This window comes from Triticum dicoccoides, chromosome 4A, assembly GCF_002162155.2.
Source record: "Triticum dicoccoides isolate Atlit2015 ecotype Zavitan chromosome 4A, WEW_v2.0, whole genome shotgun sequence".
Lineage (NCBI taxonomy): Eukaryota > Viridiplantae > Streptophyta > Magnoliopsida > Poales > Poaceae > Triticum > Triticum dicoccoides.
Genome location: NC_041386.1, coordinates 738272945 through 738286521, shown reverse-complemented (window position 1 = coordinate 738286521; position 13577 = coordinate 738272945). Strand labels below are relative to the sequence as shown.

The following is a 13577-nucleotide window of genomic DNA, read 5'->3' as shown; positions in this document are numbered from 1 at the left end:
GGATAACAAAAGTCCTAGTAGGCTACGTCGGTGGAGAGGAGTCCTTATCTTGGTCACCAAGTCTTGTGAAATCTTCCTCGTATATGTCATGGGTTGCCCGAAGTGGCCCAATAGTGAACCAACATGGGGGTCCTCGGCCCGATCCACCTAGTCCGGAGATGACGTGGTGAGTACCCCTAGTCCATGACACCGTTAGTAGCCCCCTGAACCGGTCTTGAAGTTGGGGACGCTCCTCGGTTCTTCTGAAATTTTCTTCGTCTTCGGTCATCGGTCTTGAAAACTGGTTCAACAAATCTTCCCATCTTCGATCTTGAGGATCGCCGATATGAATCCAAAGAGTTTACATGCCGGGCATCCGAGGACCCCCTTTAAGTTCTTGGCCTTTATCAATGCCTTGGTAGTTTTACGCCACACCTTGGGTTTGAAGTTTTTCCAATGCGGCGGTGTCTTCTTGCATCCGAGCTCCAACGCCGGACTGCATCCGAGGTATCTTTTTTTAGCCGAGCTCCAACGTTGATCTGCATATGAGGTGTCATAGATTACCTCGGTCTTGAAAAAGTTGAATGAGTTCAGCCGAGCTTAATGCCAGAAAATGCCCTCAGCCAGCCACTTGCATCCGAGCTTTACACCGGACTGCTTCCGAGGGGGTACACCCCCTCGGGCTTGGGCTGATTTTTTATGGAATTTATGACAAAACCGGCAGAAGGTGTGCAGTAGCCCCGAGACTCAGGTTGGGTGCGGCCGACCAACCTGAGGATCGAATCTCCTCGGAAATTGTATTGCACTTTTAAATTTAGTGCATTGAGTGGTCAATGTAGTAGATCCCGAGATTTGGGTTGGGCAACATGGCCAACCCTATGATCATATCTCCTCGGGAACTAGTTTAACTGTTGTGTACGTTTTAAAAACGCTGAGGTGCGGCAAGAAAGATGCCGAAGTGCAGGTTGGAAAAGATTTCTTGAGCAAAACCATCACGCAGAACACCTCGACCAAGAAGATCTCCCGCCTCCTGAAAGGAAAACATAAAATAGGTTAAAAGTGCAATAAGCTCGAAAACCCAAAAAACTTTAGTAAAACTTTACGTCCGAAGTAAATCAGGTTTTTTGGTGCCAAACTGAAAATTGGTCTTAAAATTATTCTGTCGTGCTTTAACATGACACATCCGATCTCAAGACCTCAAGCGGCTCAACCTTCAGCTTCAACCTCCTATCCCTAACATGGAGTGCTTCTCAGGCCGGTTTAGCGAACTAAACTCGAGCGGCTTTAGAGAAAAATCGGGCTATCCGGGTATTGACAACACACTTGAGTCGAGAAAGAAGTGGTAGAAAAATACTTTGGAACGACTTAGAAGAAAACACTTATTATAAAACGGCTCATACAAATTTAAGAGCCCCAGTTAACTTGGGCAAAAGAAGTGTTTTAAATAAACAACATTTTCGACAAACTAAGTTTTTAACAACCAGCTTTTTTGTTTGAAACAAATATAATGCTTGGTTGAACTGAATTTTTTTGCAAGATTACAGGAAATTTGAGCATGAAAGCAACTTAGCTGGTTAATGTGCTCGGTGTTGATGACGAGGTCTGGGCTTGTGGCGGGACGAAGTGGCACCACCGTATGGTCAATGCGGCAAGGCGAAGCCCCCGGTCCAGCTAACGCGACGAAGTTGGACGGCTGGTGACGCCGAAGTCACCAGAGTAGGTTGATGATGAGATGGCGAAGCCCCCGATCCAGCCGAGGTGAAGGAGCAAGTTGGTAAGGTGACACTGCAGCCCCCATATCAGCCGAGGTGTCGAAGCTGGTCGGCGTGGTGGACATCGGCTTGAAGAAGCAACGACGCGGCTGATACGTCTCCATCATATGTGCTTTTCCTAACGCTTTTCCTCTTGTTTTGGACTCTAATTTGCATGATTTGAATAAAACTAACCCGGACTGACATTGTTTTCAGCAGAACTACCATGCTGTTGTTTTTGTGCAGAAATAAAAGTTCTCATATTGGAACGAAACTTTTTGGAGAATTTTTATACAATAAAAGAAAAATACTGGAGCACAACCCACTAGGGCCCCCCCAGGCGCGCCCTAATTCCACCGCTATAAAATCCTATTCTTCAGAAAAAAAAATCAGGGAGGAAGATTTATCTCGGTTCACGATACGAAGCCGCCGCCACCTCTTGTTCTTCATCGGGAGGCTAGATCTGGAGTCCATTTTGGGCTCCGAAGAGGGGGATCTTCGATCTTCATCATCACCAACCATCCTTCCTCGCCAATTCCATGATGCTCCCCACGTAATTCCTTCGTAGGCCCGCTGGTCGATGAGGCATTGGATGAGATTCATCATGTAATCGAGTTAGTTTTGTTAGGGCTCGATCCCTAGTATTCACTATGTTCTGAGATTGATGTTGACATGACTTTGACATGCTTAATGCTTGTCACTTTGGGCCCGGATGCCATGATTTCAGATCTGAACCGTTTATGTTATCACCATTATATCTATGTTCTATATCCGATCTTGCAAGTTATATTCACCTAGTACGTGTTATGCTCCGTAAACCCAGGAGTAACAGTAGTCGGGATACTTTCCGATGATGAGGAGTTTATGTATTCACTATGTGTTAATGCTCTGTTCCGATTCTCTATTAAAAGGTGGCCTTAATATCCCTTAGTTTCCATATGGACCCCGCTGCCACGGGAAGGTAGGACAAAAGATGTCATGCAATTTCTTTCCATAAGCACGTATGACTATTTACGGAATACATGCCTACATTATATTTATGAACTGGAGCTAGTTTTGTATCACCCTAGGTTATGACCGTTATATGATGAATATTATCCGACGAATCCACCGATCCAATGCCTACGAATTTCTCTTATATTATTCTTGCTAAGTTACTACTGCTACTGTTACTATTACACTTGCTATAAAATCATTGCGATCATTGTTACCGTTACTGTCACCACTGCTATCAAAACTATCATACTACTTTGCTACTGATCACCTTATTGCAGATAATTAATCTTCAGGTGTGGTTGAATTAACAACTCAGCTGCTAATACTTGTAAATATTTTTTGGCTCCCCTTGTGTCGAATACATAAATTTGGGTTGAATATTCTACCCTCGAAAACTGTTGTGATCCCCTATACTTGTGGCTTATCAGCGGCCATGCCGACGCAGGTCGAAACTTGTAACGCGGTCAATGCCGGCTTGATGAAATGACCGCGGGGCGATGCCGGCACGCCCGACCCATGCAATCCATGGGGCGGCGATGTTGGTGATGATTTAGCCTTCGCGATGCCAAGTCTTGGTCGGCTTGCCGAGATGATGATCCAATAAAGTTGAGCTCGGCTCGATGAAGCGACGACCCGTCTAGCGTAGGTCGGCAGCCGTGGAGTAACATTGTCAGACCGGTTACAAATTTATACATAAAAAGTAAAAATGACACAAATTAGCCCTATATCTTGTGTTTCAGGTACATTTGCGTTGCTTGTAGTCAACTCTGCCTACTGGAATGTACGATGTTGATCTCATGGTTGTATGATATTGGATCTCCGTTCAATTAGTCTATTTATCGATATCGATGGACGTATATTGTTTAGATATGGGTATATGTACGAGACATGAAGACCACTAAAGGTATATCCACGCACTACAAATTTTGTAGTCATCATGGCAGATTAAACAACTTTGCAAGTTTTTTTTGAACACCAGTACAGACACAGGCGCTCATATACACACGCATACACTCTCTCTTATGAACGCACACACGCGCACTTTACCCCTATGAGCACCTCCGAAAGACTGAGCCGGCATATCATCTTGAGATTTACAAAGTCACCTCCCACTGAATGCGCATCGCCAAAAATCCTGAAATAAATCCAGGAATAAATGCGAGCACCAGGATTTCAACTCTGGTGGGCTGTAGATACCACAGTCCTTCTAACCATCCAACCACAGGTTAGTTCGCCAAATTTGCAAGTTTTAATGTATATGGGTGTTTGTGCTCCTGCACACATTTTTTTATATCCATGATGACACGGGAAGGCAAGACCTTTTTACACCCTATACTTAGAATGTCCAACATGATACTATGATTTTCTAGATCCCTTAAACACATAAGTTCTCGGGCCAACTAAAAACATGCTTGAGGATATTAAAATAGTTGTAAAGGCATAGAAATAAACTATAACACATCTAATGATGCATATTAATCCATATAGGAAAGATATTTTGTCATTATTATGTTTCTTTAGATGGACGGGAGATACGATTCGGTCCAAAGATTTTCTTAGCAGTACGTCAAACAAGATTTTAAGAAAAAAAAGAATACACTTTTTGCTGCAAATTAACATTTTCAACTCAGCACAAGTGTATTTGCAAGATAAATATTGAAGTTATAACAAACATTATACTGAAATTTTTAATAGCATTCTAATGTTGCTAATTATTTTTTACCATTAAACCATAAGAAAAGCACTAACATATTGCTAATTGTATTAACTATATTAGAAAATATATTAATTAAAATCTTATGTTGATGGAATAAATCATAAATAAGTATACAAGTTTGGTATAAAAGAATGAAAAATATTGTTTACTTGGATTAATGATGGGTCGGCCATTTTGATAGCTTTTGTGAATTATATTAAGCAAAAACAAAAATGAACTATAAAAATAGTTAAAAATAATTAAGGGCGTAAAGCGGGAAATACTATATTCTAATTTTAATATTACTGCATGCACAATTAAATGATGGTTCTAATTTTATCCGACTCAATTAACTGACTAAATTAAACATTACTGCATGCACAATGATAGATTATTTAGTATTAAATGTTGTTAATAAATTTTCTACTATTATCTTACCATCAGATTTTTTTAATATTATTTGCAATATTTTATCATTATCAATAATAATTCCATATACAAAAGAATAATCAATGTTGCAAACATTTATATATATTCATTCTCAATTTCAGTATCAATTTAACTATGTGCATTTTTTTAGTTTGCATCATGCAAAAGCTCTCTCATTCTTATCTAAAGTGTAATGAATAGAGTCTGCGCACTATCAAGTTTAGATGACGACAGCCTTTGTTTAATCAAACCTACGTCCATTGTCGGTTTTTTGTGCTCCCGACTCGTTTATTGAACACATCAACTAAGGTGGTGCCAACGGTAGGGACCATAAGTCAAATGATTGTGTATTTTTTGTGTGGGTTCCGACTTAGCCGCCTCTATTTGTAAGACCTCCCCTCTCTCTCATGTCGGTCAAGCCCAGCTAAATCTGTTGGCGGCGTGTGAGTTCCGACTCTCGATTTTTTGTGTGGGTTTCTGACTTAGCCGCCTCTATTTGTTTCTATGTGTTGTGTTAAAGAGCAGCATGCTCCTTGGGAGAAGTTATGTGACGCTCCCTGCGTCAACTTGCTGTTGTTTCAAATAGGCGAGCCCCTGACTAGGCCGGCCCATTCCAGCGCAGATGACATTCAGACTGTAGCGTTTTTATTGTTACATATGCTTTTTCCAGAAAAAAGTGAAGAAAAGGAAAAAAAATTTAAAAATAAAAGAATTTTTAAAATTTTAGATCATTTATAAAATTTAATTTTCACTGAAATTACTGATTTCTCTTTAAAAACCCGGACATTTTCTAAAGACCATGGTTTTTGTAATTTTGTTTATTTTTTTGGAAAACATGAAATTTCTAAAATAAATCCGAACATTTAAAGAAACATGGAAGTTTTTGAAATTCCTAACATCTTTTGTAAACATGATTTTTTTAAATGCAAAACACTTTTTGAACACACGGACATAATTGAAATTCCGAAAAAAATAAGTATGATTATTATTTTTGAATTTGTGAAGATTTCTTGAAAACACGAACTTTCTTGAAAAACAAGAGGAATTATTTAAAAATATTATTCTTTTTGAAAAGGAACAGTAAAGAGAAGAAAAGAAAAAGCAAAATTATTGCTCCTTTGTTGTGGTGAAGCAGATGTCTGTGACTGAACTTCCTTTCTTGCTTGCTTGCACTTATGCTTTTTTTTAGAATCTGCTTGCACTTATGCTTGATGTGTGCTCCCTGCGTGGTCGTCTATTTATAAGGCTTCAGGGAGGTTTATCTGGATGCTAAGACATGACAGCTAAATCATTGCTCCTTTGTTGTGTTATTGGAGGGCGCCATCGACTGTATTTGGATGATGTAAATACTAACCATCGACTGTATTTGGATGATGTAAATACTAACCATCGACTGTATTTGGATGATGTAAATACTAACCCTCGACTATATTTGGATGATGTAAATACTAACCCTGTATGTAGTACAGTAGTAGTGTCTGTTGTTGGTATGAGAAGCTGCTGTTGATCTGTTTTGTCCCACGCATGACCTGGGGCTGTTTGTCCCTGCAAATCCTTGACTCTTGAACAGACACTGTGTGCACCTGTGGTGTTTGGATGTTTGGTACATGTACCGTATATATATATGTGCAGCGCAAGGAATGGTTGCCAACCTGTGATGTCCACAGATCCAGAGTATCAATCTTTCTATTTGATTATGCTTGTTAATTGTGCGGTTATGCTTGTTAATTGGGGGCTCTCATGCTTGCTGCTAATCATTTGTATTGTGTTGTCTAATGTAGTTGCTGCAGTGTAGTGGTTGGCCATGACTGGTCTTGGTTTGAAGTTGAACACCTGTATGTATGTACCTATACGGGCTATCCCCCCACGGAAGACATTATGGTCAACCTTTTGTTGATAGAATAATGCATGGTGTCTCCTGTGATTGGTCACCCGACCTCTAACGGTTTTATTGAGATGGCACTTTCCTACTAATCATTTGCATCCCATGAATCAAGAAAGCTTAGTTGATTAATCTGGCATGATAATGAAGGCATCACTTTTATTGACAGGGTTGAGGATAGAACAGCGAGGGAGAGAGAGAGAGAGAGACGTGGGGGAGGGTGAGAAAACCCTAGCCGTCTCACCCGATTGGGGATGAGGCTGCGAACCAGGGAAAGCTAGCCATCTGGCGACGGGTACGTGAAAAGTCAAAAATGCCCTCGGCGGTGGCACGGGATATTTTGCCTTCGGAGAGCGCCGACGGGCCGGACAGAACACGCGCCAGCCACCGCAAATGACACCCTGGGCCCAACAGTGACAGACCCCACTCGTCAGCGGGAACCGGACGAAACAGCGGAGTGAGCGAAAGCGCGGGGAAGCGAAACTATTCATTTCTATAGTGCCCATCCCAGATCCGACGGCCGAGCTCTTCCACGCGGTCGATCCGACGGCCCAAAACCCATCAAGCAAACGAATCCGACGGCCCACGATCGCTGAGCTCTGAGGAGGCTTGTAGGAGCATCCTTCTATTATTTCTGGATTGGATGATGAAGGCGTCGTCAGCTGTGATGAGAGGTTTGAGGATAGAACAAACAGCTTCCAGTGCATTTGGAGCCAAGGAAAATGCCTCGAAGCACAGATGCAGGCCACAGACCAGAGAGACTGTACAAGGAAGAGTAGTTGGGCCGGCTGCATCTTGCATCTTGCATCTTGATTTTAGTACGGAAGACACCAAACATCACTCTCAGATGCAGAACAAGAAGACAGCAATGTCGCCATCACTTCTCCAATGTTATTTTGGCTCACGAGTGAACACTTGGCTCAGCGCTGCCGTTGCCAAACAAACAGAGGATTTGGATCGCGCGGCCGGCAGGCATGGCGCCGTTGGCCGCCTCCCTGCTCCGACCCTCCCCCTCGCCGCCGTGCCATCTCCTCCTCCAACGCCGCCGCGCCGGCAGCCTCCAGCCTCTGGCGCCTCGGCTGCCGCGCTTCTGGCGTGACGGGTGCCAGCCGCCTCGGCTCCGGCATGTCCGGCCGCCGCGCGCCGCGCCCATCATCGCGCCCGGCGACCAGTGGGGCAACTGGGCGTTCCTCCTCTCCGCCGCCGCCTTCGGCACCTGGTAACCGACACGCAAACCACCTGACCTGCCGGCCGAGACCCCTCAGCTCGCGCGCGCTACGTCCGTCCGCCGCCGTGGAGGACAAGGAGTGATCCGTGTATGTACGTGTTGGTCAGGGCGGAGGAGCGGACGGCGTGGGGCGCGGCGCTGAGCGGGGCGCTGGTGAGCATCCTGGCGGGGCTGGCGGCCTCGTCGGCCGGGCTGGTGGCGCCCGGCGCGCCCGCGCAGGCCGTCGTCATGGAGTACCTGCTCCCCGTCGCCGTGCCGCTCCTGCTCCTCGGCGCCGACCTCCGCCGCGTCGTCCGCGCCACCGGCGACCTCCTCAAGGCCTTCCTCGTCGGATCAGGTAACCACACCAAAATCTCCTCTTTCTTATTCTATCTCAACATAAACAGTTGAGCAGTCCATGGCCACTTCCTCGTCGGATCGATGAACTTGGGATAAAAAAGATCATGCCTGACCAATGATTGGTGTAATTGGATGTAGTTGCAACTGTAATCGGCACGATGGTGGCATATCTGCTGTTCCCGATGAGGTCGCTGGGCCAGGATAGCTGGAAGATCGCCGCCGCTCTCATGGGAAGCTACATTGGCGGAGGTAATCCAATCAGTTAGCTCACTCGGTGCTAAAATACTGATGCATTTGATCGACCATGTCAGTCTGATGAACGCACTGCGATCTGATCATGGCGGTGGCAGCTGTGAATTTCGTGGCGATCTCGGAGGCGCTGGGCACGACGCCGTCGGTGGTGGCGGCCGGCGTGGCGGCGGACAACCTCATCTCCGCGCTCTACTTCACGGCCCTTTTCGCGCTGGCGTCCAAGATACCGCCGGAGCCCAAGAGCGCCTCGTCCGCGGACGACGGCGGCGGGGAGCCCCGGGGCAGCATGTCGGTGCTGCACGGCGGCGCGGCGCTGGCGCTCTCGTTCGCGATCTGCAGGGCTGGCACGGCCGTCGCGGCGGTGCTGGGCGTGGCCGCCGGCGGCACGCTGCCGTGCGTGACGGCGCTGGTGGTGCTGCTGGCGACGGCGTTCCCGGGCTTGCTGGGCCGGCTGGCGCCCTCCGGCGAGACCATGGCGCTGATCCTCATGCAGGTGTTCTTCACGGTGGTGGGCGCCAACGGCAGCGTGGTGGACGCGGTCACCAAGGCGCCCACCGTGTTCGCGTTCGCGGCCGTGCAGGTGGCCGTGCACCTCGCCGTCGTGCTCGGGGCCGGGAGGCTGGCGGGGCTGGACAGGAAGCGGCTGCTCATCGCGTCCAACGCCAACGTCGGCGGGCCGACCACGGCGGCCGCCATGGCGACGGCAAAAGGGTGGAGCTCGCTCGTCGTGCCCGGGATCCTCGTCGGCATCTTTGGGATCTCCATTGCCACGTTCCTTGGCATCGGCTTTGGCATGTTCGTGCTCCGGAGAATTTCCGGCTTCTAGTCAGCGGCTTTCTTTCTTCTTATCTTGCTAGATTTTTTTGAGGCAATCTTCTCCTGCTGGATGGAGCTCATGGAGTGTTTTTAACTCTTTTATTTTCTAGTGGTTAGTGATGTGTCTAGGACGATGTGTAGTGTGCCAATTGGCAAGAAACTCTTCATAGGAGGAGACTTCAATGGCTACTTGGGTACATCTAACACATGTTTTGAAGGGGTGCATGAGACTTTGGCTATGCATAGAAATCAAGGAGAAGATGTATTAAGCTTTGCTCTAGCCTGCAACATGATCATAGCTAACACCCTTTTTAAAAAGAGAGAATCACATCTGGTGAATTTTAGTAGTGGTCAACACTCTAGCCAGATTGATTTCATCCTCTCGAAAAGAGAACATAGGCGTGCGTGCCTAGATTGTAAGGTGATACCTGGAGAGAGTGTTGTCCCTCGGCATAAACTGGTGGTTCCTGACTCCCGCTTTTGGGTTCGTGCCCAGCGGGATAAGCGTTCCAAAGTTGCTAGAACGAATTGGTGCAAGCTCAAGGGGGAGGCAGGTTAGGCGTTCAAGGAGAGGGTCATTAAGGAGGGCCCTTGGGAGGAAGGAGGAGATGCGGACAATGTGTGGATGAAGATGGCGACTTGCATTCATAAGGTGGCCTCGAAGTAGTTCGGAGTGTCCAGGGGAAGAAGAAGCGAAGCTAAGGATACCTGGTGGTGGAATGATGATCTCTAGAAGGCAATTAAGGAGAAGAAAGGTTGTTTCAGACGCATATATCTGGATAGGAGTGCAGACAACATAAAGAAGTACAAGATGGCAAAAAAGACCGCAAAGTGAGCTATCAGTGAAGCAAGGGTCGGGCGTATGAGGACCTCTACCAACGGTTAGGCACGAAGTAAGGAAAAAGGGACAACTATAAGATGACGAAGATCCGAGAGAGGAAGACGAGGGATGTTGGCCAAGTCAAATGCATCAAGGACGGAGCAGACCAACTCCCGGTGGAGGATGAGGAGATTAAGCATAGATAGCGGGAGTGCTTCGAGCAGTTGTTCAATGGGAGAATGAGAGTTCTACCATTGAACTAGAGGACTCCTCTGACGATACTAGTATGTGTTTTGTGCGGCGAATTCAAGAGTCTAAGATCAAGGAGGCTCTAAAAAGGTTGAAAGAGGCAAGGCGATGGACCCTGATTGTATCCCTATTGAGGTGTGAAAAGTTGTATTAAGCCTAAAACCGAGTACATGAGGTGCGATTTCAATACTGCTAGGCACGAGAAGGACGAGGTTAGCCTTGATGGGCCGGTGGTGTCTCTGAAGGACACCTTTCGATGTTTGAGCTCAATGCTGCAGAAGGATGGGGGTATTGATGAAGATGTGAACCATTGAACCAAAGCTGGATGGATGAAGTTGCGCCAAGCTCCTGGTATTCTCTGCGACAAAGGAGTGCCACAAAAGTTAAAAGGCAAGTTCAACAGGACGGCGGTTCGACCCGCAATACTGTATGGCGCTGAGTGTTTGCCAACTAAAAGGCGGCATATTCAACAGTTGGTGTGGCGGAGATGCAGATATTGAGATGGATGTATGGTCACACGAGGAAGGATCGAATCCGAAATAATGATATACAAGATAGAGTTGGGGTACTACCAATTGAAGAGAAGTTTGTCCAACATCGTCTGAGATGGTTTGGGCATATTCAGCGCAGGCCTCCAGAAACTTCAGTGTATAGCGGGCGGCTAAAGCGTGCGGATAATGTCAAGAGAGGTCGAGGTAGACCGAATTTGACATGGGAGGAGTCCGTAAAAAGCGATCTGAAGGATCGGAGTATCACAAAAACTAGTTATGAACAGGGGTGCGTGGAAGGTTACTATCCATGTGCTAGAAATATGAGTTGGCCGTGAGATTTTATGGGTTTCGCCTCTAGTCTACCCCAACTTGTTTGGACTAAAGGCATTGTTGTCGTTATTGTTTGTTTATTGTTGTCGATGTTTAGTGTGATCACATTGCATTGCAATATATTTATTTCTTATATGGGAAAATACCCTCTGATTCCTAGTTGTATCTACATCGTATATGGATTTTTCTAATAATTAGAAAATAATTAAAATAGTTCATAAGTTTTGTAGAATAAACTTGACTTTTTTTAGCACTAATATAAAAACTAGGTGTGACTAGATCTCAGTCTACTGGACTTAACCTAAAAAGAACAAAGACAAATATTAAATAACATTTTGCATGAATCTCCACGTAAGATCACGAATATAGCAGACTTGGTCAAGTGTTAGTTAGATTTAACAATCCTGATATAATTTTCCACGAATAAAAACAAGCGTTGACTTCAGGGCAAAAAACAAAATTTATTGCTATTATAGGTTACTATTCACTCTATTTTATCCGACTTTTTCAAAGAAGTCAAAGGGAACATTTACTTTTGTGATTTTTCTACAAGTACAATAAAAGGTCAAGTTTATTTTCAGATTTTTTTGACTTTTTATTTAGTTACTAAAGTTTTTTTTTCATATAGGGTGTACATACATACACAGACCAAAACTTCTCCTCATTTCTTATGGACCTTGATATTGGGCGATCGATCACCGGGGAGCTCCCATCTACCGATTCACTCACGTGGAAGGGCGCGCCTGTCTCTCGCTTTACGCGAGACGTAGTGAGAGCCTCACCTGAAGGCGACCGTGAGATGGCTGGCCTAGGCGCGCGTGAGGCCACGGGCCTCAGACTCTTTTTTTACTTTTTTGTTTTACTTGTTTATTTTTTAATATTTTTTATAATTCCAAATATTCTAAATATATATATTACAAAACTACTTTGCATAAATATTTGGATTGTGTTACTAATGAATTTGAAAATTATTAAATGTGTATAAAAATGTTTTGATATATTCAAAAAATGTATGATGTGCATGGAAAAGTAGACATAATAATATAATTTTTGAAAACTGTTACTAATCATGTATTTGAAAAATGTTAATGGTCTATATAAAAAATATCCCTGATGTATACAAAAAATATCCCTGATGTATACAAAAAATATTTACAAAATGTTCTTACCGTGTACTAAAAATGTACAATTAGTAACAAAAATGTAGACACGTGTTGAAGAAGAAAAGGAAGAACAAGAAAAAAAATAAAAAGGAAAGAAATCCGAAGAGTTAAAGGAAACAATAAAAGCGGTGAAAAAATGGTGCAAAAAAGAAAAAGAAACAAAAAAAACCTAGAAAGAGACACAAAATACATGAATTCGCCTACTTTAATTCTCTCTATTGAACGGTGAGTTATTCTTTTAGTGAAAGAATTGCTGCGGCATTGAGGAGTATGAGGTTGCAAGTTCAACCAAATGCAGGCATGCGACATAAAATTAAGGATGAAACATTTTACACTCTGTTTTTTTAACATGGTACAGATGCAAACGCTCATACATTTGCACATACACTCACCCTATGAACGCAGACACGCACACTCTACCCCTATGATCACCTATGAGAGAGTGAGCCGACAACGCTTTTTTTGTGGTAGCCTTCTACATGTGCCTTCACTATACCAATGGACATGATTCACATACACACAGCTCGTCAGAGACACAACAGACAAAGTATTTAGGTCCATCCCCCTTGGAAGTCTTTCTTTTCTTCTTTCTGTTCTTTTCAGAGTGAGTATCTAGGGTTGGAAGCTACACAACGCACCTCACCCTTCTACAACGGTACCAGGACTGGCAGTGTGCCGTCTCAGGCCATGTCGAGCTCACCAAGCGCTAACATGCCATGCCTCTACTACTCGATCTGCTACTTTTCAAGTTGTAGCACCGTAGATCGATGACCGAAAACACCACTGGGTCGTGTGCTTATACAATTGCATCAAGCCCCGGTGTAGCCGTTTAACTATAGAACAGCGCTAACTTTCACACGTACTGAAGTTAAGCAACAGATCCGCATGATTCCTCCTTTTTCTAACTTGCATACATGCATTAGCTTCATCTTATTTTATTTTTTTTCCATGTGTGTCCATTGTCCATTAGCAATTAATTAGCATCTACTAATCATATACATGAAAAAAACGAAATTGATAATGTCATCAAAGAATCTTCCCAATGCGAAAATTCAAAATATTTTGTAGCTCAAACTGTTGGTCCGATTGAAAAACCGTTTTCACATAAAAGATTCGTCGTGACGAGACCTCCGAAATTAGATCCCATGTTGGTATG

General features: G+C 44.5%; 1 protein-coding gene across 1 annotated transcript; it reads left to right on the top strand.

The window, feature by feature from the left end:
* Positions 1–7664: 7664 nt before the first annotated feature.
* On the top strand, positions 7665–9648 carry LOC119288286 (uncharacterized membrane protein YjcL-like). The gene is made up of 4 exons (XM_037567922.1): positions 7665–7952; positions 8069–8298; positions 8439–8549; positions 8651–9648. The coding sequence occupies exons 1-4, from the start codon at positions 7708–7710 to the stop codon at positions 9376–9378; spliced, it is 1314 nt and encodes a 437-aa protein (XP_037423819.1). The 5' UTR covers positions 7665–7707; the 3' UTR covers positions 9379–9648.
* The last annotated feature ends 3929 nt before the right edge of the window (positions 9649–13577 follow it).

Coding starts and splice junctions, on each gene's coding strand:
- LOC119288286 (XM_037567922.1), top strand. CDS start 7,708: ATGGCGCCGTTGGCCGCCTCCCTGCTCCGACCCTCCCCCTCGCCGCCG. Junction 8,299..8,438: donor GGCCTTCCTCGTCGGATCAG/GTAACCACACCA, acceptor AATTGGATGTAG/TTGCAACTGTAATCGGCACG. Junction 8,550..8,650: donor GGGAAGCTACATTGGCGGAG/GTAATCCAATCA, acceptor TGGCGGTGGCAG/CTGTGAATTTCGTGGCGATC.